Raw genomic sequence first — 24,616 nt, 5'->3', positions numbered from 1 at the left:
TAGCAGGTTGGAAAATGCAACTCAGGAAAAAAAATGCCTATTCCTTATAAAAATATAGGAAGTTGTAAGAGTTTATGTTCCCTTTAATCCTCTGAAACCATATCAAAGACAGATTTCATATATACACACACAACAAGAGTTCAAATACTCCTTAGTTAGATCCAGCAAAAAATATTTTGTATGTAGTTGAAATGTCCATTTAGAACACTTTTAGCTAGAATTAAACAGATAAAAACATCACTTAACACACAGGCTAGAATGACTGCCTTGAATTCCTGTAATCAACTACTTAAATGGAAAAACATCCCAAACACTTTCAGCTACCCACATTTCAAAAATGAGATTCAGCAGCAAAATGATTGCTAGAAGCAATTCAATACTGTATGTGCATTTCATTGAACCTGGCTTCCTCTCAGTCATCAAAACAAATGCTTTCTCCACGTCCCAAAAAAAAAACAACACCAACATATAATCATGATATGATTATTCATTTCAGTGCCCCTAATTCTACAGGGAAGATTAGATCAGCTGCTATTATTTACCATTGTTCATTCTTTGAAGGTATCATACCTCTACACATTCACCCTGGAGAAAACAGTAGCTCTGTCACTAAACTGTGTAATTTTTCCATCAAGTTATTGGTCATTTTAGGATCATTAAATCCTTCCTACTTCACTGTCTCAAAAGAAGATGAGCTTGAAATTCTCCAGAAAATGGCACAAACCAATTCTCTAAGATAATTCACCTATGTTAAAAAGACATGCTCCATGACACAAATGTGAAAGCTCATGAGAGGGGTTCTCACTTGAGGAGCATGTATTTGCCATTTTTCAGGACAGGAACTGTCTGAAATCCTCAGCAGGAGCAGCTCAAACTGCAATGCACAAAGCTCCTCCTGTCCTCACCTGCCCACAGCTCCACACCTATCACACACATGGTCTGCTGCACAGCAGGACTGGCTCAAGGAGGAAGCAGCAGCCAGAGAAGATGGGTGTAGGGTATGAAACATGATAGCTGGTGGCCAGCAGACATCACTGTGGCTGAATCACTGATGCTCTGCACTTCACTCACAATGGCTGTGTCTGCTCATCCAGTGGTTTAGGAATACTCAAAGGTCTCATTAATAAGCATTCAGAATGCAGCAAGTGCAATTGATTTCTCTTCCACAGAGAATGAGAGAATGTACCACATTCCACATGAATCAAAATAGTCAATGACCTACTAGACAGTACACAAATGCTACAATACTACACTACAGCAATCTAGAAAAAAGGAATGCCAATCCAATTTCAAACCAAAATAAGAATTTATATAGGCTGTGTTTATTATCCATGCCACAGATGCAAAGATGGCTTGGATTCACACGTGGTTCAAGAGCTTAGGTCCTGTAAACACTGAGACATTGCTCACTAACAAGCCTTCATCCAGAAGAGCAGAGACCAAGAGACACTGGAGAACCAACTCAGAGGGCCAGCAGAGTTTCATCTGGCATCAGTAATGCTACACAGGCTGGACCCCAGCACATTCCACACATAAAAACCACCTCTGCATTTGCACCTCATGTCCAGTTCCACAGAGCTCATACTTTTGGATGCAGTATTATGCAATTATCATATATAATACCATGCAATATGTATGTATGATAAGTTCTCTTACAAGTAGAATTTGTGAGATGAAAGAACAGAGAGATCTCAAAGAGCCAGTTCAAGTCTGGCTTGTAACAAGGCAATATCACAATCAGCAACAAAGTAGAATTAATACCCTCAGTCAGAACCAAACTGCCTGTCAGTGAACAGCACTTCCCAGGAGCACTGCTTCCAAGAGGGTTTATTAGCACAGGCACATGAAAAAACACATGGAGTTAGGCCAGACCCAGCTCTGTGCCAAAACAAGCTTTCCTGGAGAAAAGAGCACCAGCAAAGCCAGCACTGATGGCATACTTATGATTTTACAAGAGTCAATCAATGTTGAGCAAGGAGAGTTTTCAACTGAAGTTAATATTCCTCAATCTGAATTTAAACTGACTCTTCAGCAGGTGTAGCTAAAATGTGCTTTCCACACCACTGACATGAATGGAAAATGGAAAATGCCATGGTATTCCATCCCTCCACTGCCTCAGATGACAATTAATTGAATGTATTAACATATTTCTTAGAAAATTCCCCACCTTATCACCTTATCCTCTGGCACTCTTACCCTATCCTGAGGTAAAGCAAGATTCTACCTCAATCAGCTATAATACTGGAGCTTATTAAATGGCCTAACAGACTTGGAATAATCATGGAATCATGATTATTGGAATGTAAGTCTTGATGAGTCTTGATGCCAAAATCCAATATAAACTTTACCCTAGCCATGGAAACATGAGTTTTTATTTTTTATGAAGTTTATAGGTCATAGGATTGTTCAGTGACTAATCATGGAATAAAAAATTGTCACTAATCATGGAACAAAAAATTGTCATTATGATTCTTCCCCAAATCAGCAGTATATACTTTCAATAGACTTTTTCAGTACTCATTAACAAGCAGATAAAAATAATCCTAAACTTTAAAAGGGCATAGATCTTCAGTTAGTTTTAAATCAAAAAAGAGCTCACCAAAATAGCAAACAAAATCACTTATACGTACTTCTTTTTTCATCCATAGTTTTAAAGCAGTAAGTAAAGCCTTCACTCCTTGCACTAAATAGCTTGGAGGCTGGAAACCATCTTCCCTCAGTTCTAAAAAGGATACAGAAACCAATTTAGAAACACATCAAGAGAAAAAATAGAAAGATACCTACCCTTCAGCCAATAAAGTTGCCATTGTACAACAGCACAGTAAAGGAAAAATTTTTCAAGCAAATGAAACATGGCATGCTGCATTTATGTGCATACTGTAACAAGAATGACCATGAAAAAACCAAATCCAACCTCAGAGTGATTCTACATAAAACTTCCTTTTTTTAAACTTTTTCTTGTATTAATTAGGGTTAGTTTACAACATACTAAAGGTCATTTAGGAAAAAAGAATCCAGACCTAAAATACAGAACAAAAAAAAAAAAAAACACATTTGAAGAAAGAAATCACTTTGATTTCATTGAGAAATATTTTAGTCAAAGGGGACCAGCAGGATGTGGGATGTATCTCTAAATTTGAATTTGCATTGCTTATCTCCATACATATGCAAATGGCTCACACTAGCATACTTCCACTTCCCAAACATTTTGTCACCCTTCCCATTATCACAGTTCTTCCTTCACATGGTTTACATCATTTTTACTCCCAAAATCAAAAGGACAGGGGTGGAAACCACCCTGCTTCAGAATCTTCTCTTCTTAGGGAAGTTGTGTTCCCAACTGATTGCAATTCTATTTCATTCTCTCATAGGGGTAAAAAAAAGAAGGAAAAAAATAAATCCTCTATAAACAGTCAAAAGTAGATTAAAACCTCTCCTCATGTTCCTGATAAATATTTCCACTTGTCAATAGCAAATGGATCAACACTAGAACCATTTGGCTCATTTTATCCCCTTAAAAGAACACAGTAAAAAAACATCATTCTTATGGATTTTGTATTAGGAAGCTGGCAGGAAAAGGAAGGTTCTGTGAGTAAACAGCTGCTCTTCTCTCCAAGGCCTCCTACTTATTAAAGGGTATGAGAGGTACTGGCAGCAGCAATCTTCCTGCCCATTAGCTGACTTAGTTGGCAAAATTTTAAGAATACAATGGACTACCACAGGCTGAATCTTGTAGATGCAATAGAAACAATTGCAAGAGTTAAAAATAATTCAAATTAATGAGTACAGCATACATGAACTACAGCACACATCGCTTATTTTGAAACCCCAAGAATTAAGAAAATTATTTAGGTGAATGCAATAATACTTATCCTGAAACACCTTCTGGCAATAAAAAGTCAAATTCAAAATGTTTATGACCCTGTTACCATTCTATAAAATGAAGCAGAAAGACATGCTGTGCTGATTTTGCTCACTGACCTGAATTTCATAAAAAGTACTGCTAACAGCTGGACATCACCATTACCCCACAAAACTGAACTGGCATCATCCTTAATTCATAAAACAATGGATTCTGACTAGCAAACACCTAATTCATAGGAGCCTTGATGTCAAAATCCAATATAAACTTCACCCTAGCCATGGAAACATCAGTTTTTATTTTTTGTGATGCTTATAATGCTGTTCAGTGACAAAACATCTGCTAAACCAAAGATTAAACATAATAGGAGAATAAGCTTCACAGCTCTTCCCTAAGACACAAGGGGCTCATAGCCTATGGACTCAAGGAGTCATGGGGAAAAAAAAAGGAGAGGGAAGAGTGGGGTGAACACACACAGCTTATAGTTAGCTAGATCTTACAGAAACATATGTGCTTTTCCAGCAGGAACACAGTTCCTATGGCTTCTGACGAGTTTGTAAACATTAAATATGCATGAATGAGAGAAACCAAAGCAAGCTTTCAAGATAAAAATACTCTTTTTGGACGAAGTTTTCTGTAAGTTTGTACTGTTTGGTAAAATTTCTGAGCTGCTCTGGGGTCACTGCAAGACTTCAAATACTCATTTCAGGAATTAAGGGCTGTTCAATGTTTTAACTTGCTGAAAGGAGAAGAGAATTTTCAATAACTTGTACTGTTTTCACATTAGAAACAGTTACATGGAATTCTGATCTATTACACAACAGAAATTGAATTCAGCAGCCTCCTCTGAAGGTTGACATCTGTCCTTTGAAATACACTGTATTATTAAGATTAAACAGAGCAGGCAGAGGGCAAGATACTTGAGCAAAAAAAGGTGAAGTCAGATAGGCACTCTCTCAAATATACATGAGTACAATTACAGCAATTAAGGAATGGGTGAGGAAGTTTGGAGAAGAATAGCAGCTGTTAAGAACTGGAGGCTGTTGAGGCTTGGATAAGCACTGATATAGTGATTTAACACAGCCCATAGGAACTGGTACACATCTTTCCTACAAAAGCCCTCACAGACATCTTTCCTTCCACAACCAGCAGCAGAGGACAGCAAGCACTGTGAATGGAAAGGCCAAAGAAAATTGTAGAAGTGCAAGAAAACTTCTATGTTTGGTTGTAAAGCCACCAAGAAGAAACTCACAGATATAAGTTAGGGGGATCATTTCACAGAACTCTTTGCTTAAAGTAAAGGCTATCAAAGGATATTCAAAGATCTTAAATTATATGAAAGAAGCCTGGGAGAAAAACTGAGACCATGGTCCATTATCATTTAAGAGAAAAAGAATTATAAAAGCAGGTGTATGTGCATCTGTTAAAAAAAACATGCATTACCTTTCAATGTTTCCAGTAAGTTTTTGGCCACAAACCAACAGATGGCTTCAAAGAAAGGAAATTTGAAAAGATCCGGGGTTTTTAGCCTCTTCTCCATTTCATAACACCTGAATAAATGCAATTATTACAAAACATGAATGCTTTAATTATCAAATTCATTATTCAACTATGTAATCATTCAAATTGACACAATGTCCAAAATAAAATGAAATAAAATAACCATGGCCATGATAAATAAAAGAAGTCAAGTACCACATAGTTAAACCCCAACAAGACCACAGACAAGATTGAACTCTGGTCTCATTCAGGCTCTGACCTTATCAAGTTTGACTGCGGCACTTCTAAGAATAAAGTTGGACTTCATAAAACTAGGATACAAACCCAATGTGTGATCTTTTAACAGATGGAATTTTATCGGGATTCCACTGTAATAAATAAAAACAATATGTTTAGAAGACAGCTCTACATCTTGGACAAAAACTAAATACAGCTGCCCTTAGAGCAATGCTGACTTGAGGATGCTCATTTCAACTCGTGTCGCACACCTGGGCTTGCTTAGTTTTGTTTTACTCACTTATACTAATCTCCAAAGTAGATTTTTTTTTTTCCTTCTTTTAGTCACTTAAATTCTTGCACAGCCATCATTTTGCTTTTGAAACAAACTTTGCAGAAGTAAAACAAGAGAACGTGCTTGATACATTCTAACTGAAAATGCCACTATAGTCTGTTAGAGAGCCTGCACCAATTTGATCCTGGTTAAGTGCATGAAGAAAAATCTCTATGAAAAGAATATCCTACTTACTGGGGAACAAGTACAGGAAGAGCTGAGACTAACCTGAGCTGCATGCCAATGTTGAGGTTGTGCAAAAAGTTTCCTCCAAAAGCCATACAATCCTGAGATGTGAGCACAGCGTGAATCCAGCCTGAAATGACAGATTGTGAAACTTAATACATACTTATGAATTGTTCTAGGACTGTTCTTAAATACACATATAAGTAAAAACACTGTTCCTGAAAGAAAAAAAGCAAACAGATTTGTATTCTGTGCTAGGAACAAGTAATTTTAACAACATGTAAACTACAGTTTTTCAGAAATCTAATGGAACTGTAGTTTTCTGAAATAATTAAGCTTAAAACATTTATCACTGGGAGGGGGCAGTAAGGATGCAAAGCCAACTTGTCAAGTAAAAATTCCAAAAGTTTTCCCTCCAATCCACAAATATAAACAACTCAGGAATGGAAAAATATACTGAACAAAAGATCAAGTCATAAAAATAAAATTATATGTCTTTCAGTATTTACATGTTGCTTACAGTAACTGGCTTGTTTGAACAACATAAAATCATTTAGCAATACTGAAGTTTCTCAAATAGGAATTCAGAAGTGGTCCCATAAATTATTCTAAATACAGCCATTCTAAGTCAAGTGAAATTATGATCAGTTTAAAACCCAGTCTAGACACACTATAAACTTTGTCACATAACTGAAATATTGTCCTTCAGAAATCCACTATTCAACACGGTAGAGCATGGCCAACGTTACACTATCGATGTAGCTAATTACTGGGGGATAATTTCAACTAAGCACACAAAAGAACACATTACATGAGCTGCCTGATTAAAAATAGTTATCTGTGAAAGCTTTAGTGTAAGTAAACTGTGGAGCTTTAGTGTAAGTAAACTACAAGGAGACTTTCTCTGTCAAGATCTGATTTTGCATGCCTACGGATGCTCTTTGACACAAGGTGAACTGGCCAGACATTTGCAGACTACTTCATGCTTTCACCGAGTGTAGGCAAGATGGACAAACACAGGAAGTTCCCCAATTTGAGGAAAGATCAGACCAAATCACAAACAACTACATATTACAAACTAGCATTAAATCTATGCCCTAATTCAGCTAATGATGAGCAGTTTCATGGCATACCGGTATCAACCTAAGATATTAATTTTTTTTCATTCCTGCTTGCTATTTTTATGCTGCACTTTTGATCCAAGTCTACATAACAAGGAATGAAAATTTGGTGTAGACCACACAGAATATCTTGAATAATATTTAAATAACTTTGAAGAGCCTCCCAGTAGATGTTATTCACCTACATGCAGAATTAATTTTAGATAAGACTACACTGAACACATTTCCAAGATTATAAAATAATCATGACATCCACTAGCACCAGTGCAAACAGAAACAGCAAGTGATTTTCACCAGAGATCAGGGGACTTTTTGTCAAAGTCTTTCCTCAGTCTTACAGATAATTTCCCATTTTTTTAAACACCTGTCTTGAAACCTAGTTTAAATTACAGGTTCTTCTGCTGCACTCCATCATATGTATATGAATATGTGTGTATGCACATACATGCACGTGTGTACCTGGAAGTACTCTTTTATTTGTACACACAATGAAATACATGTACACGTGAGAAATTCTCATCTGATGATACTTTTCTTCACGGCCATATTACAGTGATAGCTCAGATTCAGCTGATTACTTAGAAAGCTATTTTCTGTCAGTCACAATAAAGTTTGTCATTCTGTAATTCTGCTTTCTCTGTTCATAGATCTTTGCAACTTACATACATGGACAATGAATGCTATTTCTTACTGGAAATACTTGGTTTTAGAAGCTCTGGCTGCTCAGGAATATCAAAAGCACACAGAGGGCCTCATCAAGTAGTACTTATTCTGCACAAGCTGTGAACTAGAACAGTGAACACTGAACCTCACAGGTACAGAACTGAGCTATGAGAAAAATGAAGTAGTCTAGAAAGTACAGGATGGAATAATGTACATATCATAATCTTCAAGGTTTCTTCCAGAACTAGAATTGTAAACCATTTTCTTGCTCCATGTATTTAAAGCTTTCTTTCCAGTCAAAAAAGAGAAGACAGCACCCAGTACAAATTTTCAAGAATAAAATACTAAAAAGCATTTATAGGGACAGGTTGGATAAGCAAAAATACCAAAACCTGGCAGTCACTTTATTGGCAAAATATTGTTTGATTTATTAAAGACTTGTAAGCTTATGGCATTTGGGAGTTTGTGTAGGGTGAGGTGTTTTGTTTGAAGCATTTGTCTGTTTTTTATTCTTTTATTAAAGAATTGTTTTGACACTTCTCACAACAAAAGCAAACCAAAAAACCCACCCAACTTTTATTCTTCATACTCTAGCCTACAGCATAAGAAGTTTATGCAATGTTTCTGTAATAATTAGGCTTAGCAGGCCTTGCAATACTGAAATCTGTAAAAATAAAACTGTATTATAAAATTAGGATAAGAATTCAGTCTGAATACTTAATAGTGAACAATCTGAGTTTATTAATCGGAACTACTTCCCTGATAATCAAAATCAACTTTAATTTGTTGTCTTCTAATTGAGTAACAAATACCCTTTCATTCCCTGATAATTGTTATGACTATCAGTCAATCTTAAAAGCTAATTACTTGCTTTGAAAATCTACAGTTCTAATTGTTTTATTATTCTCTTTTATCTATAATTTTAGAGGATACCAAATGTCGATAATGCAATTACTTTACAATATTCATAATTCCTGGTGATTAAACTTGCTAAGTCCTAATACCAAGAGTAAAGTCTTACCTGTTGGGACAAATAAAGTGTGTCCTTGCTTCACAACACACTTGTAACACTTGTCAACCTTGTCCCCAAAATATACTTCACTCTGGGTGACAGATGAACTCCAGGACTCATAGAGAGCCAAATTTTCATCAGTGGGCTTGATCAAATAGAATATCTTCTCACCCTATTAAACAAATATACCAAACAAATAAATTAATGTTTTCCTAGAGGTACATTACAACCTCTGAATCACTCCTAATGAAGTAACAGATTGATCTAAATGTAAAGTATTCCATCTTCCCACTATGGCATGTTCAGGCAGTGTCTCACAAATGCAATCCACCAAGAGCTTAGATACAGCATATTAAACAGGTGGTGTCTTGTGATTTAAAGGAAGCAAACAAACCAATCAGAACTTTTCATGGGAATACAAAAATATCCAGATTTTATAAACAATTCATGGATATGTCCACACCTACCAAAGGAGATAATGAATGGATGAAACCACTTTCCCTCTTCTATGATGTACACATGGTCAGATTTTTGAGAATAAAAAATTGAGTATGCCAATGATTTTCATTCAATTATTTTTTCCTGCTAAAACCTTACTGTATCACCCACAAGTCTACTGAAGTGATCAGTCAACCAATTACAGCCTACAAGTCATGCTAAAATAAAAGCATAAAAATGCAACACCAGAGATTAGTAATTCACTTTCAACCTCCTCCCTTAGCATTGCAAGCCCAAGGTTTCATACAGGTGATAATGCTACAACAGAAGGCTGCACACTGAGTAACTTTTGTTTCACATAGTCAAAGACATCCCGGGAGCGGCTGGGCCCTGGAACAGCTCCCCAGCAGAGTGGGCACAGCACCAAGCCTGAGAGAGCTCAGGAAGTGTTTGGACAATGCTCTCAGGCACATGGGGTGACTCTTGGGCTGTCCTGAGCAGGGCCAGGAGTTGGACTTGATGATCCCCATGGACTCCTTCCAACTCAGCATATTCTGTGACTGTAAATCAAGCAGCATTCATACCCAGAGAACGTGGTACCAAACTGATGTTCCTCCAAAATCAATATGAAAATCTGTATAGCTGTCCTGGACACCCATTAAGCAATACTTCTGAACAAAAGGCTTAGGGAAGACAGAATCATCTGGCCAATAATTTTCCACCCACGAAAGCTTTCTGGCAATGTCTGGTACTTCCACTAATTCAGACATCCTTTTAAAACACAAACAAACAAAAAAGAACTGTTAATATAAGCAGGAGTAAGCACACCTCTTTTTAAATGACAGCTTCCTACAAAGACATTACTTATGAACTAATAAATATATTTTATACCCACATTACATGACAGTGGCTGTCTACATAAAATACACCTCCTCCTGTCTTTCCCACTACAGGCATTATATTCCTACACATACTGTTCAGCTTAGTGAAAACCACTTCCTACATTCAAGGAATTGAAGTCAATACTCACTTTGTGTCTGAGAACTCCAGGCTGATCACATTCAATACTTTGGGTCGGTCAGGATTTGTGAAGTATTTAATGTAATTATGGAGCTTCATTTTACTGTCTGCTTGTCTTGCTACATCTATGACATCTATCACTTTGTCACCACCTGTGAAAAACAGGATCACCTTCTTAAGGCTATCACAGATAAAAGACATTTCAGGAATTTAAGAGAAAATTAGCTTTTTTCCAGTCTTCATCAAAACATTTCTGCAGAAAAACTCTACTACTATCATTATTCTCTTGGAAGAGAGACAGATCAGTATAAACCAACTTTTTATTAGGTTTAACTTTGATTACTATAATCAGCCGAGGACAGAACTGAAAACACTCTAAAAATAAATCCTCTTTCCTGTGGTTAACCAAAAAGAAAGAGTAGTATAGAATGGCTGCATCTGTTAAAAAATTAGGTTTATGGCTGCAATTGCAAAGAGCAGCATGGACAAAGTTAAAGGCAGATCTCTTCCTCACTTTTCCTACCAAGCACCACCAACCCCCCACCTTCCTTAAATACAGGCACAACTTGCAAGCACACAGTACTTTCACTGAATAATTATCATGGGTGTGTTTCATTTCTGATAACAACAGAGAGGGAGTCACAGACCATGTGTTCTGAAGTGATACACGTAGAGAACTAGACAGGCTAAGAGAAAGGACTAACACCACCACTATAACAGCAATTGGTTTATGTCCTTTTAGTTACACAATGTCCTTTTAGTTACACACTTGATTTTGGAATGTGGGAAACATGCCTAGATGTAGATTATAAACACATTCACTTTAAAAATGTAGGTTTGTATCATCTTGATAAATTCCAGCTGAAATAGTACTTATTCAGTTTTCTTATTTTTAATTTCAATAATATGAAGGTATATCTGTGACATTCCAATTTTTTCCCTGAGCTGGAAAACTTGGCAGGTCAGGATGAGACAGTCAAGTTTCTATGTGAATCCAAAGAGGCAGTAATCCAGAAAAAAAGATTCAGAAATATCACCATAATAATTACTCTTTAAGGCAGAACAGACATTTCTATTTATCCTCACAATGGTGACAACACTGCATATTCTGGTGCCTTTGTAAAATATTGATGGACAGAAAACCTACTTTCAGCACACATCATTAGATCAGGTGATGGTGAGAACACACTCAGAATCTCAGCTATACCATGTGTTACAGGAAATGTCCTGCTGCACTTGCCTCAGCCTCTGTCTGCGCACTTACATCAGGCTGGCACAATTACACACTGGTGAGAGATCTGATAAGAAAGAAGTGGCCCTTGGGAAGCCTCTCCTGGCAAAGGATGCCAAGGTAAGAAAATTTCAGGAAGATTTAACTCAGAAAGGCCAATATATTGAGTCCAAAACATTAAGTTTTGTCATAGCCTAACCAATGATTAAATTAATTAATCCTAAGAGTGATTCATTCAATTCTCATTATCCTTGGATTACATGTAGCAGAAAAAACCTTCAGCATTCCACATATAGCTTGCCTGGAAATTAACAGGTTTGAAAGTTGAGACATAAGGCTGTAGTCTTAACACACATCTACCAAACAGACACACACACACAAAAAAAAAAAAGGGGGGGGGAAGAAAAAACCACTCCAAACCACAGCGCTGATTTTACACTCTCCTAGTCTTGAACTTAGAATAAATATTTAGCACTCTGGAAGCTCTTATAATCACTTAGTATTTAATCATTTAGTATTAGAAGAATTTATTTTAATTTACAGGCAGGACCATTTTAGTAAGTACTCCAGAGTGACTCTTACCCACATAGCGTTCCACATCTAAAACGGAGAAAGTTGGTGGAGGAAGTCTGAGTCCCAGACCATCTAATTTAGGAACCATAATGGGAACATCAAACCCATGTTTCTCCAGATATCTTTGTGTTAACTGGCTTCCATGCATTTTCAAAATTACTTCATCAGCACTGGTGGAAAGAAAGGATGGAGTATTAGCAAGAAAAGCATCCTCCAAGCACTACTGAAATAAAAAAGTCTCAGTTTGGGGGAGGACAGACAGGCATGGCTACATCTGAATCAAAAAGAACCACACATTTTATTAAGCATTTAACTAATAGACCAAGGAAACAACCTCAACAAGCAAAGAAATTTTTACTGTAACGCATCATCTGGAAACTCGCAGTCTTTCTGTAAGACCAAAGAGAGTAACTTAAAAGGATGGGGAAAAAGAATTCTCATATAAGGCATTAAAGTACATTCTGCTAACAACAACCACCAGCTGCTCTAAAGAATTGTAAGTCATTATGTTTCAGTGAGATAGCCAACCAAACTCAGGATTAAAGTATACTCATGTTTCTCCACTTTCTTCTAAAGCATGCAAGGATAGGTAGACTCTACCAGTTCACGTGAATGTTCTATGAAACTGAGAACTAAAGGAATAGACAGGCAACATTCTTACATTAAGAGCACTAACACACCCAACAAACAAAACCAAAAAACAAAAAAACAAAAAAACAAAAAAAAAAAAAAACAAAAAAAAAAACCAAACAAACATAAAAAAAAAAAACACCACCAAACCAACCCCAAAACTCAAAACCTCTCAGACCACCCTGCAGCAGTCCCAACAGACAGCCCACCCCAGTGCAAAACTGAACAGCTACTGCATGACAAGGGAAATGTATCCATCTGAAACAGGGATGCACTGGGAAGAATTCTGAAGAAGGACGAAGTCATCCTCAACCTTCACAATATGAAGCAGAGAAATGTTAGTCACTTCCTTTAAGACATACTCAGATGACATTTCACTGTGTTTTCCCACCAGAGTACGTAAGGAAGGTTCTGTACCTTGGGAAAGAGCGAGCCCGCAGCTGTTTAACAAAGGTCCGTGTTCCAGCCTGCACTGGTTTGGAGCCATCATCTGGCTCTGTGTAGTCATGTCTGTGCCAGTTTCTCCTCTTCTTCACTACAAGTTTCAGAAGGATTAAACATGGAATTAGTTAAGTCAGATGGCTCAGATTAGCAGTCATCCCATCAGTGACACAGACATGCCTCAATCACATTAAAAAAATAAGGTTTGTTAGTCACAGTAATCAGGTGACATTCTACCTATTTCCAACAAATGACATCTGCAAGACACCAGTAACTCCGTACTTTTATGCTCCTTCTACGTGAGAATCTCAGTGCACACTATACATAAGTTAAGACTCCATATCCAGTCCAACACAAGTAAACAGGTGCAGCCTGAAAGCTGTACAAATCCAAAAAGACAGCTATAAAACAAACAATCGAACTTTAATTTCTTAAAGCTCAGACATTTTTTTTTAAATAAACAAAAGAATCACAGCTCTTGAAAAGCCAGAGACTTCATTTTACATATTCACACAAGGTTACAAGACTTAATCCCACTGTGCTATTACATCCCATAAACACAGCCATATCCAGTCTGATAATATTACTGCTATTCGCTACCATTTCTACTGCTTATGTTACAGTTACAGTTTTGTGTGCAAACTGTTTTGGGCAGGTGTGACCTTGACAATATATGCAACAAAAGCACTGCACTCCAAAACATACAACTTCTTAACAGTTTGAAGTTTTAATGCACTGCTGCAGCATAGTAATAAAAAATAAAGAATAAATGAAGTTCTATTACAATTTCGGGAATCTGGAACTGAGAATTCAATAGTAGCAAAATTACATTCCTAACTGCTCCTTATACTTAAAGGACAAGGAAATTGAAACACCAGACATTCTCATAAAAACTTGTGATGATCTCCCTATGACAAATGACAGATACCCAAATGAAAAAAAGCATATGTAGAAAAAGTATGTACTTTTACAGAATCACAGAATGGTTTGGGGTGGAAGTGACATTAAAGATGATCTAGTTACAACATTATGGCATGAACAAGGACACCTTCCACTATCCCAGATTGCTCAAGGCTCCATCCAACCTGGCCTTGAACACTTCCAAGATGAGACATCCACCATTTCTCTGGGCAACCTGTGCCAGTGTTTTACCAATCTCACAGTAAAGAATATCTTCTTTAATCTAAATCTACTCTCTTTCAGCTTAAAGCCATCACCCATTGTCCTATCACTAAAGATCTCGGTAAAAATTCATCTTATTTCTTACAAGCCCCCTTTACATATCGGAAAATTGTTCTGTAAAACTTAGTAAGCTGTATACAGCCTCCCCATTTGAATTTTTTGACCTTGAGTGAAGGAGAGGACAAAGTGACATATGATATTGTGGTTAACTCAACTGCCTCTCTTCCAATTTTCATAATTTCATAACAAATCATTTCATAATGGTTATTTCATTGATTTGGCTTCCTCAACCACTCATTTTTCATCTCCATTTCTAAAGAGCACAAGCCTTGAACAGAAGCCCTTGGTTGTATCATCTGTTTGTTAGTAAACTGCTCTTTGGAGCACTTCCCCCCTGTACAAATAATCCTCTATTTCTCATCCTCAAACTCTCATCAGGCTGAGAAGCCCTATTAAATCATCAAGAGGTGTCTCTGCAAAAGGAACCACCATCTCACCATTTGGGAATCAACCTCCAAGAGTGCTGAACTTCCTACCTTTATCACTTACTGTACTAAGGAACACACTATGGGTCCCATAATTTTAAGGCTGCATTTCAGTTTTTCCTAAAAAAGCCAAACTCTGCTCCCCAGCTAGACAGCTGCTACTGGAAGACTGCCCCAAGAAGATTTACTGACACCAGATCTGTAATTTAACCACTAATGTTAAACAGAAATTCAGTTACATATGCTCAGGAAATTCAGAAGAGGACAAAGCCAAGGTTATTTGTCAACACAAATAATGTTTTACAGTTGTCTGCCAAACAGCCTGAAATACAACATCCAGCAAAACCACTGCATTAATACAAATTTTAACGTCATGGCAGAGCTCATTCTTAAATTCACTAAGTCATGATGCACCCAAAATGTAAAAAGCACTAGCAATACTGAAAACATAGCTCACTATAATAGGAAGCTGAGGATGTATCAGAGAGAGGAAAATAGTTTCTAAAAAAGAAAAAAAACAAACCAACTTGCTGCTTCTCCAGATAAAACAGTTGTTTATACAGGAATAATGGACATTTGTAGTCATTACACATAAGAGGGAATAATTCCTATTGGTGTGCTGTTTCCCACAGACAGGACAACATGGATCCTTTAGATGACTTTTAAGAGAATAATCTGACATTTATAGATCTTTGCTAAACTCAAAACCAGTGCTGCTTAATGAGCCAACTATCCAAATACTGTAAAACTTCATAAATAATGAAGACAGGTTTATTAAGTTTTCAAAGCTATTTTCTCAGTCATAAATAATAATGCAAGAAATTAGTGGCTAATACTAATTTTCAACAGAGTAGTTTCCCATAAATTCACTGCTGTTACAACAGCTCATTAAAATTGTAAGACAATACAGCTGCTTAAGAGATTTTATAGCACAGACACACTTTTTAAAGTCTGTCTTTGCAACACTTACAAATCAGAAAATATAATCATTCTTTTGCTTGTACTTGGCAATGTACATCGTCCTTTCATAAGAGAGTACTGAAGAAGAAGAAACAGTAATGAAAACTTTCTCTGTTTACCTATCCCTTCATTCTAGAGTTTTTTAACCCCTTAAAACATTACAGAAACAACTGCAAAATAAAAACATTTTAAATGAATGGATCCTAATGCTCAAATTAAGGAAGGAACCAGTGTTCACCCTTGGTGCTTATAAAAATTGAGGTAAAACCTCCTGTGACAACACTGAGAACTACACAAGACAGTTGCAGGGAGGGTGAGGAACAGAAAAGTGTGCTGGAAGTTTTCATGAAAATTAAGTGGAAAGATTACTTTTTCTTTTCTTTTTAATTATATCCCTCCTACACTCAAAACAATGGGCCAATAACTCTACTTAGGCAAACACTCCTCCCTGCCTTCTCCCACTACTGGACTGTTTCCCACAGACATCACCATCTGCTAGGCTGCAAATGGACACCATCAAGAGATGTACACATGTACCATGAGCCCCCAGGTCCTGGAAAGGGTACTGGGGGCTCCCAGAGGGGATTCCCAGAGGCCAAAAAGGCAAGAGAAATGTTGGCAGACTGCAGGAAGACTGCAAGATTTTAAGGAGCAGGCAGTAAATCACAGCACACCCGGCTAAGGCCTGGTCCAACATCTCATTCGCAGCTCAGACCAAGCACAGGCATTAATACCACAAACAAAAAGACACTGGTTGGAGGGTATGACAGAATAGAGAAGGCAAAACCAGATAAAGAAAGTGATGTCCTGACAGCTACAGTCTTATTAACATTTACTGAACATTGTGCTTTCTCAAAGCTCTGGACACCACAAGCTAGTGACACAGCTGACTCAGCATTCATGCAAATAGAGCATTTTTAGACTTGAGAATCATTGAGAAAACTTTGAAACTAACAAAATTAATATAATACTCTAAATCAAATAATCTTAAACACCCTCCACCGTATTTTACTATTTTTTAAAAATTTTTCTCTTTTTAAGTTACTTATGATTTTAGGATTCATTATTTAGCATTTTATACACATGGCTGCTTGCTAAAGGTCTTGTAAAACTGTTCTTTCAAATCGTGAGGAGGATTTTTTTTTCTTAAATACATGAAGAAATTGAATTTTTAATATCATTTTTCTATCTAACTATGCAGTAGTTTTCTTTTCATTACTGGAACTTTTACACAATTCATTTTGTAGGATACTGAAAGTAACCACCTATTTCTACTGTAAAGTATGTGTTTCTTGTATATTTTAAATAATTTTTTGCACCACCTCATTTGATTACATATTCTGTTGAAACCACAGATATACTTGCCCTCTTCAACAGCTGAATTTTTGTCTCTTAAAACTCTTTGGCAAAGGGATTTTAGAATATGAAGCTGTAAATTAAAATGCTTTTTTTAAACTTACATACAAAATTTCATATGACTGAAGTACTCTGGAACATTTCTGCATTACCTGAAGTCATGAGACATTATCAGTCTCTTTAAAATCTGAAGGAAGCAGGGCCCAAACCACAAACTACCGTAGATTTGATTCTGAGAGCTGAGAACAATTAATGAAATTCAAGGTGAAGACATATTTAATTATATCACCTCTGTCTGGGTTGGTAACTGACATGTCTGAAGTTTCTACTAAATCTAGATGATCTACACACTTGAGGCAATATGAAATAACAAGGATAATTTTTACCACAGCTTCTTGTCTTTTTGAAAAGACTTCCAAAACAAAAATCCCTCTCATCTCACTGTCTAATTGCTGCAGGTGAGACAGCACTTACATTACAGAAAAGATTATTTACAGGCATCAGGGTAAAGCAGACTAGTTCTCACTGATAAAGAAAAGAAAAGAAGTTTCAAATTTACTAGTTTATTATTTTGAAAAGTCTGATATTATCTCTTGTCTACTCCTCTTCCTAGTCCCTCTATTCCACAGGAAAAAAAATAAGAGAGACAGAAGTTAAGGAAAAAAATGGCTGTTGTTTGTATTCTGATTTATAAGACAAACATGTAGATTTTGAACTAAAAATGACCACTGGAATACTAAAAACTACAAGCACATAAACCAGCATTTACTTTACTTTTTAGCTAACAGACCATGAACTCATATATTACAGAAAATACATATCATGCAACATGTATTAATTATATCAGCTATTGATGCTTAATCACTTTGTTCATAGTCCACAAGACTATCACTGAGGGTGGTCTTAAACTTATTTCTAAATGTAAAGTAAATTTAGATTTGAAAATATTTTTTAAGTCAGTATAAACTATAAAACATTATGTGGTGTCTTCAAGGGGAAAACAAAACAAAACCAAAAAAACAACTAAAAAATTTCCAAATAAACAAAAAACAAATTAACAACAACAAAAAAAAAAAAAAAAAAACAAAAAAAAAAACACCAAAAAAAAACAAAACAAAACCACAACAAACAACAAAACCCACAAACAAACCTGCATTAGGAAACACAAATGACCATGGCTCAGTGCTTGGAGAGTGATAACACATTGCTTATAAATACTTTTCAGGTCTGAACACAAATTTAATTCATGGTTGGAAAAGTAATTTTTTTTAATATATTTTTTACAACCCTGTTTCCATTTGAGAAGGGCGGACATGGAGAAAAATCTAGAAGAGTTGGATAAAGCAGTATCCTTTCAGTAGTCAGCAAAAGAAAATCTGTTCCATTTTGCCACTGCAGATCTCTACAGCAAAAAAGAAATGTCTCTTGTTACTCTGTTTCAGACTTTTCTGGCAACTCATTTTGACCCTGGTGGAACCTTGTTCATAGATCAGAAACCTGAGATTTGCAACTGTGTAACTTTTAGGGACATAAATGGGGGGAAACAGTAAAATCAAAAACAAACAACAAAAAACACAAACAAACACCATTCACAGGATGTTCATATTCTGCTGTCACTGTTGAAAAGCTGTGTTTGACTATTGTAGCATGTAGCCTACAACCATCAAAAAAGGAAAGACACCTAACTTGTACATTTTTTCAAACTTGCCTTCCTAGGTACTTATCAGAACTTGGATAATTAAAGCATAGGACCTTTGAAACCATCTTTTGTATTTTCCTCTTTTTTTTAATTATGATTCCCTAATTTTCATTTTCTCACTGTCTGCCAAGTCCAGATTGTTTTCTACTTACCCTGTGCACTTTGATTTCTCCAATCTATAGCTGTGCCTTATATTATATTCTATCTGCATCTCCACATCAGGGAACATTTCAAGATGGTTTGTTTGTTTTGCAGGTTTTTAATCAGCTCAGAGTTAGCCATGCAGAACCAGTGCCTTCTAAATAATCAAACTCATCTCGAATATTCTTCTGAACAGTCCTTTGCAGTTGTATATGGGAAGAAAACAATCTGAAGTGTAAGAGGAAATTTGAATAACCCATACTTACTTAGAGAAGGTCCATGGAGAATTGCACAGTTGGGACAATGGTATAGATCAATGTCAACAGCATGGTGCTCCTCTACCCCAACGCAGCTGGAATAATATTTTTTACATGTTAATGAGAATGCACACAGGGTTTACTTTTCAAGCTAAAAAATAATTAAATCTTGGGTTTTTATTAAAATGTGCTTACTCTACAAAATTATAATGAGATGCCAGATTATCTCCACTACTGGGCTGCCACATAAATTTTGAGTAACAATTTATCACTGAACACAGAATGCCATTTAAAAAATCATAAACATGAAACAAGAATCAAATTCCTTTAGAAATGAGCAAATCCACAATATATACACCATTACCCCCAAAAACCTTGATCCTAATTACAGGAAACAGTTTTTACAAAACCATTCAAGCAATTTCCCTCACAGAAGCTATGAGTTAAAAAAAAAAATAAAAACAACTGAGGTTTATGTGCTGTTAAATTATAGAAGATATACTGGATATTTTCCTTGTCTTTTTTTTCTTTCTGCAAAAATCATGTAACTGACTCCTAGCTCCTAAGACAAATTAATGAAGAATACTTTAATGTTATTCTTGAAATCTTTACAATAGAACTGGATTCATAAACTACACAAGTGACCACATAAATAACTTAGAAGAACTGGTTTTGGTTTAAAATAGCAGCAAGTATTTTAAAGAGTGCTTGAGAGATGTAATGTTTTCTCAGTGCATATATTTTCCAGATAAAACAGTCAAAATGTGATTAAAAGCAAAATTTTTGCAAGTCATGACAAAGCATCTACTCTGCTGATACCTAAACAAAACAATGTTAAAGTCAATTAAGTACATTTTGTTAGAAGCTGAAACACTAGAGGTTAATTGGAGAACATGTGCTTTTGCACAAAGTTCTAAAGAAAAAAAAAAAACAAAAAACCAAAAAACAAGTAATCCCTGCTTGCTGGTCTGAATACTGGCAGAGTTCTTCGTTCTGTGAAAAGTTCCCTGACACTTACAAACTGCTGACTTTACAGTTAATACAGAAAAACAGTACAACCCTGAACATTTCCACCAAAATGAGGTATGTACACTCAATGCACTCTAGCAACACAAGAACTGGAACGGTGCCCCAGTCACGTAACCCATTCCATATCAACTGTAATGAGTGCTTATACACTGAAGCTTTGAAATGATCCAGCTACACAAAGTCTTTTCCTCAGCAGCCCTGTGCCAAAATGCTGACACGCTCCAGCAAGTGTCAGTACATGCTGCCAAAACAATACAAGAAACAGTCCAGCACTGGAAGCACAATGAGCAAATCCAATCTGAAACTGAAGAGCATCTCCCATGTAACCATCAATGGGAAGTGCATTCCAAGTTCCCCCTTAAACATTCAGCTGGTTCTACTTCCCCATTCCCTACATACCACATGAAATCCAGAAATTATTTTGCTTTTTTTATATGCATACTTTATTAAAATCTAAATACAAAACTCAGCTGCCATAGTTCATCACAATTCTTGCAATATTTAGCATCTGCTATAAGACCACAGCTACAAGAATCATTGTTACATGAAAATCCAGCTGACATATAAACAAAAAGGAAGGCAGAAGCAGTCTTTAAAAATGCATGTCCCATTTCCTTCTGCTTGTGTTCTCTCTTTTTATAGAATAGATGAATGACTCATAATCCTATGCATTATAAGAAAATTGTTTTAAAATGTACATTCTAAAAGCCCCAAATCAGAAGGCTGGTTTTATACATCTTTAGGAATCTCATTATTTTAGATAAATTTCTAATTTTTGAACAGCTAAAGATATTTATGTTGAACTGTATCTTGATCAAGTTTGCACTTCATTTATTCCCTTCCCTTTTTCTTAGTGTTTATCTGATACATTCATCATCATTCCAATCAGATTATCTTGCTAACCACAAGAAATTTGCATAAAAATATAGCAAAAAATAGCTTTGACAACTATTTGTCCTATTCTGTTTAAGAATCTTAATTCTATTGTCCCTTATCAAATGTTACAGATAACAGAATTTCTGCTTTATTTTCAGGTTTCGTACTAACGATTAACTCCATAACCTTTCAAGAAGGCACATGGGATTTTGTGTACAGAGACTGGAATGGTATTATAATGTCTGGAATAGCCATTCAATAAGGGAAGCACACATTTTCAGTCTATTTATCCTGTGAACCCAGCACTGGAAACACAAAACACTATCTGGAGATCATGGAAGCGAATCCAGCCGCAGATGCCTGACTGAAGCAAAGGGCAAGCGAGGTGCCAGCACCTGCAGGAACAAGCACTGCCAGGGATGCCACAGAGCACATCAATCACACACAGCACCATTACAAGTCACTTCCCCGTGTCCCTTTCTCCAACACACACAGATGAATCTGACATTAATCACTCTGGCTACTAGCAAGCAATCAATTACTGTGGCAAATGCAACTTCAGACCTCGCACATCAAAACAAGGTCACCAAGAGGTAGCAGAGAGCCTGGAAAACATTAACATACTCAAACACTGCAACTCCCAATCTACTGATGTTCTCCTGTATGAAATATTATTACCCTTCACCTTGCAATCAACCCAATCCATTTGGGTTGAAATGTCTTGAGTATATATTACCTAGCTTCTGAATTGCTCATCTCCTACAGGGAGGTCACAGACTAATCCTCAGGAACACTGGAAAGCTTACAGTGTTAAACAATAAAATACAATAATGCTAATTAAAAAGAGAAAACAAAACAGCCATACAAGACTGTTCAAAAATACACCTTTTATTCTGTTCATGACGGTGAAAAGGTTAACCAGGCCCGATTTCACTTGCAATGCTGTAGAAGGAATAGCAAGGTAGAAAAAAGTTAAAAATACAGTCCATTACATCAGCCTCCGACTGGTGAGACATTCCATAGCTCCCATGGTATCTAGCATCAAGGGAAGGTCAACAAGAGGTAGCAGAAGATCTCAGAAAGTGGAAAGTTTTTTCACACACAAGAACATGCCCATCCCTCGCATCTGAAGAAATCCCCTGCTACTGTAAGTCTGAGGAACCATTCTCCCAACTTAAGTCTCTCTAGAAGGTGCCTGTGCATGCTTTTGACTTAGTCTCAGCTTTCCATTTGATCATTACATTTGTACCTATGGAAAAGCAGCCAGTATAAATCAAAAACAATCAGAAGATGACTCCAACATCTGACAAGTACCAGTAGACCCCTGCTTTTCAATAAAGGGTAAATAAGGCTTCTTCCACAGTGCAGGGGGAAGTTCGGCAGAGGCTGTTCTCTTCTTCAATATTGTTATTAATTTAGACTTTAAGAGATGGGTACTGATAATTCAGAATGACAGATTAAACAACCATTTCACGATTATGCTGGAATGTCTTGTACAAGGAGTTTGCACAAGTCCAGGACAGTTACAGGAACTTTCATCCCTGGAGACTGCATGGCTGTACATTGTGAGCCACCCAAGGCACCTGGCACATCTCCCCTACAGCAGCACAGTGTGAATAAATATTGGATCTGTGTCAGTCACCACACAGGCTGCTGCACCTTCTGCATCTAATACCTGCTTGCTCTCAAGCCAGCCTGGCTTTTCTCTCCCCTGCTTCGGATATTATCAAGCACAACCAAATCATTTTTAGAGATTGCTTAATTACCTTCACTAGTATGACTGAAAGAATCCTGATTTAAGAAAAAATCCAAAGCACTCTTGATCAAAAGCCTTATTGTCAGTGTTCTTAAGGGTATATGACTACTTTAAAAACTAATTTATTAAAGCAAATAGTGTATGCACCCTATCATTATACAAAACTCCCAGTGTAAAAGGGAATGCTTACATAAAAAAGCACTCAAGAAATCAGCAAAGTGTGGATGCCCATTTTCCTAGTTTAATTCCTAGATGAAACCAGGGAGCTATTCCTACTAGGAATATTCCAAGATTTCCTGTATATGAGGCATACTGAGAATAAAATCTTGAAAACAGAGATTCAATTCTCAATGATCTAATAAAAAGACAGTAGAAAACAGATGAATCACCTTCAACAGAAAAAGAGCTAACTTGCCAAGAAGCTGGGTTGTAGATGGGACATCATCCTCTTAGATACCCCTCTTTATGTTCCCTCCCCCTACTGATTCAATTCCATAAGGTCCTTTTCCACCTTCCATGTGCAAAACAATTGAATAGGCTCACCTTCCTAGATGCACTTGGACTTTTTAGGAAGTCTCCCACAACAGCTTCCACTCCTCTCCACACCAGCACCACATTTTGCACCTACTAAGCTTCACCTAGCAGATCAGGAAACAGGGCAGGCCATCACAGCATGTCCAATATTACTTCAATGGATATTGTTGGATAGATATTATTTTACAATTAGATGTTGATTTAAAGCTGAAAACTAGCAGATTTTTAAAGTTTTTTACTTATTGGGACACATGAAGTTCAGCCCCCAAGATCTCTTGGTTTTCCAGTGTCTAACCTGAACAATCTGACTTTTTTGTGGTCACTGTGCAGCAAAAATGCAGGTTAGAGCTCTTGCCAGTATGTTTAGTCAAGCACAAACCCTTGCATCTTCTCCAAACTAAAAAATTACTAAAAATTACATTTTGCAAAATCGCCTTATATCCTCCATGAATAAACACTGAGGACAACCTTCTCCTTTCTGTACCATCCTTTGTTTTTCTGAGCAAGAACTCAGCACATCCTTGTCCACCCTTGCATCAGCACCCACAACCTTTCCCTGATGTGCCTCAGTGAGCACTCCAGGCTTTATCTATAAAAGGAAAGAAAAAGCACAGGTCTTGACATCCAGTAGGGAAAAAAAAAAAAAAAAAAGAAAAGAACAAAAAAGAAGAGTGGAAAAATACTAGGGGTATTAAAGCATGCTCCTGTTACCAAGAACACAGGGCTATAGACAATTACTGGAGGTATAGGGATGTTTCCTATTATCTGCCAGAGCAGATGGCCAAAATCCTTTTTCAATTTCCAGTCATCCACAGAGCAGCCAAGATACAGAGATACAGATTCTCTGCTGGGTCTTAACAGTGATGAGGACAGGACCAAGGCAATGCTGGAGGTAGCAAAGATTCATTAGTAACAGGACAGCCTCAATTGTCCCAAAACCAAAGTCACTACCACAGGGTAGAGTTTCTCACTGCATTAAAGTGAACATAGTTCGTGCTGCTAAAAACAGGTCCCACCATGGGCTTCCATTGTTTCTCTCACCAGATCTAAACCATCAGGCAGCCACATGACAAGTCAGTTCAATAAGCTGATCTAAAAAGAAAAAAATGCCACT

At 36.7% G+C, this 24,616-nt stretch overlaps 1 protein-coding gene across 2 annotated transcripts in view; it reads right to left on the bottom strand.

Moving 5' to 3' along the window:
* Positions 1–24,616, bottom strand: part of KDM7A (lysine demethylase 7A) — a 61,568-nt gene that overhangs the window by 16,719 nt on the left and 20,233 nt on the right. For both annotated transcript variants that reach the window (XM_063154135.1, XM_063154136.1), the window contains exons 2-10: positions 19,317–19,402; positions 13,204–13,321; positions 12,166–12,326; positions 10,363–10,504; positions 9,917–10,103; positions 8,904–9,066; positions 6,141–6,228; positions 5,306–5,412; positions 2,631–2,722 (exon numbers count right to left, since the gene is read on the bottom strand). In XM_063154135.1, the coding sequence (XP_063010205.1) occupies positions 2,631–2,722; positions 5,306–5,412; positions 6,141–6,228; positions 8,904–9,066; positions 9,917–10,103; positions 10,363–10,504; positions 12,166–12,326; positions 13,204–13,321; positions 19,317–19,402 (1,144 nt within the window). The remainder of the gene's footprint in view (positions 1–2,630; positions 2,723–5,305; positions 5,413–6,140; positions 6,229–8,903; positions 9,067–9,916; positions 10,104–10,362; positions 10,505–12,165; positions 12,327–13,203; positions 13,322–19,316; positions 19,403–24,616) is intronic.

The sequence above is a fragment of the Melospiza melodia genome, chromosome 4, assembly GCF_035770615.1.
Source record: "Melospiza melodia melodia isolate bMelMel2 chromosome 4, bMelMel2.pri, whole genome shotgun sequence".
NCBI classification, from domain to species: Eukaryota; Metazoa; Chordata; class Aves; order Passeriformes; family Passerellidae; genus Melospiza; species Melospiza melodia.
This window is presented reverse-complemented; position numbering and strand designations above follow the sequence as displayed.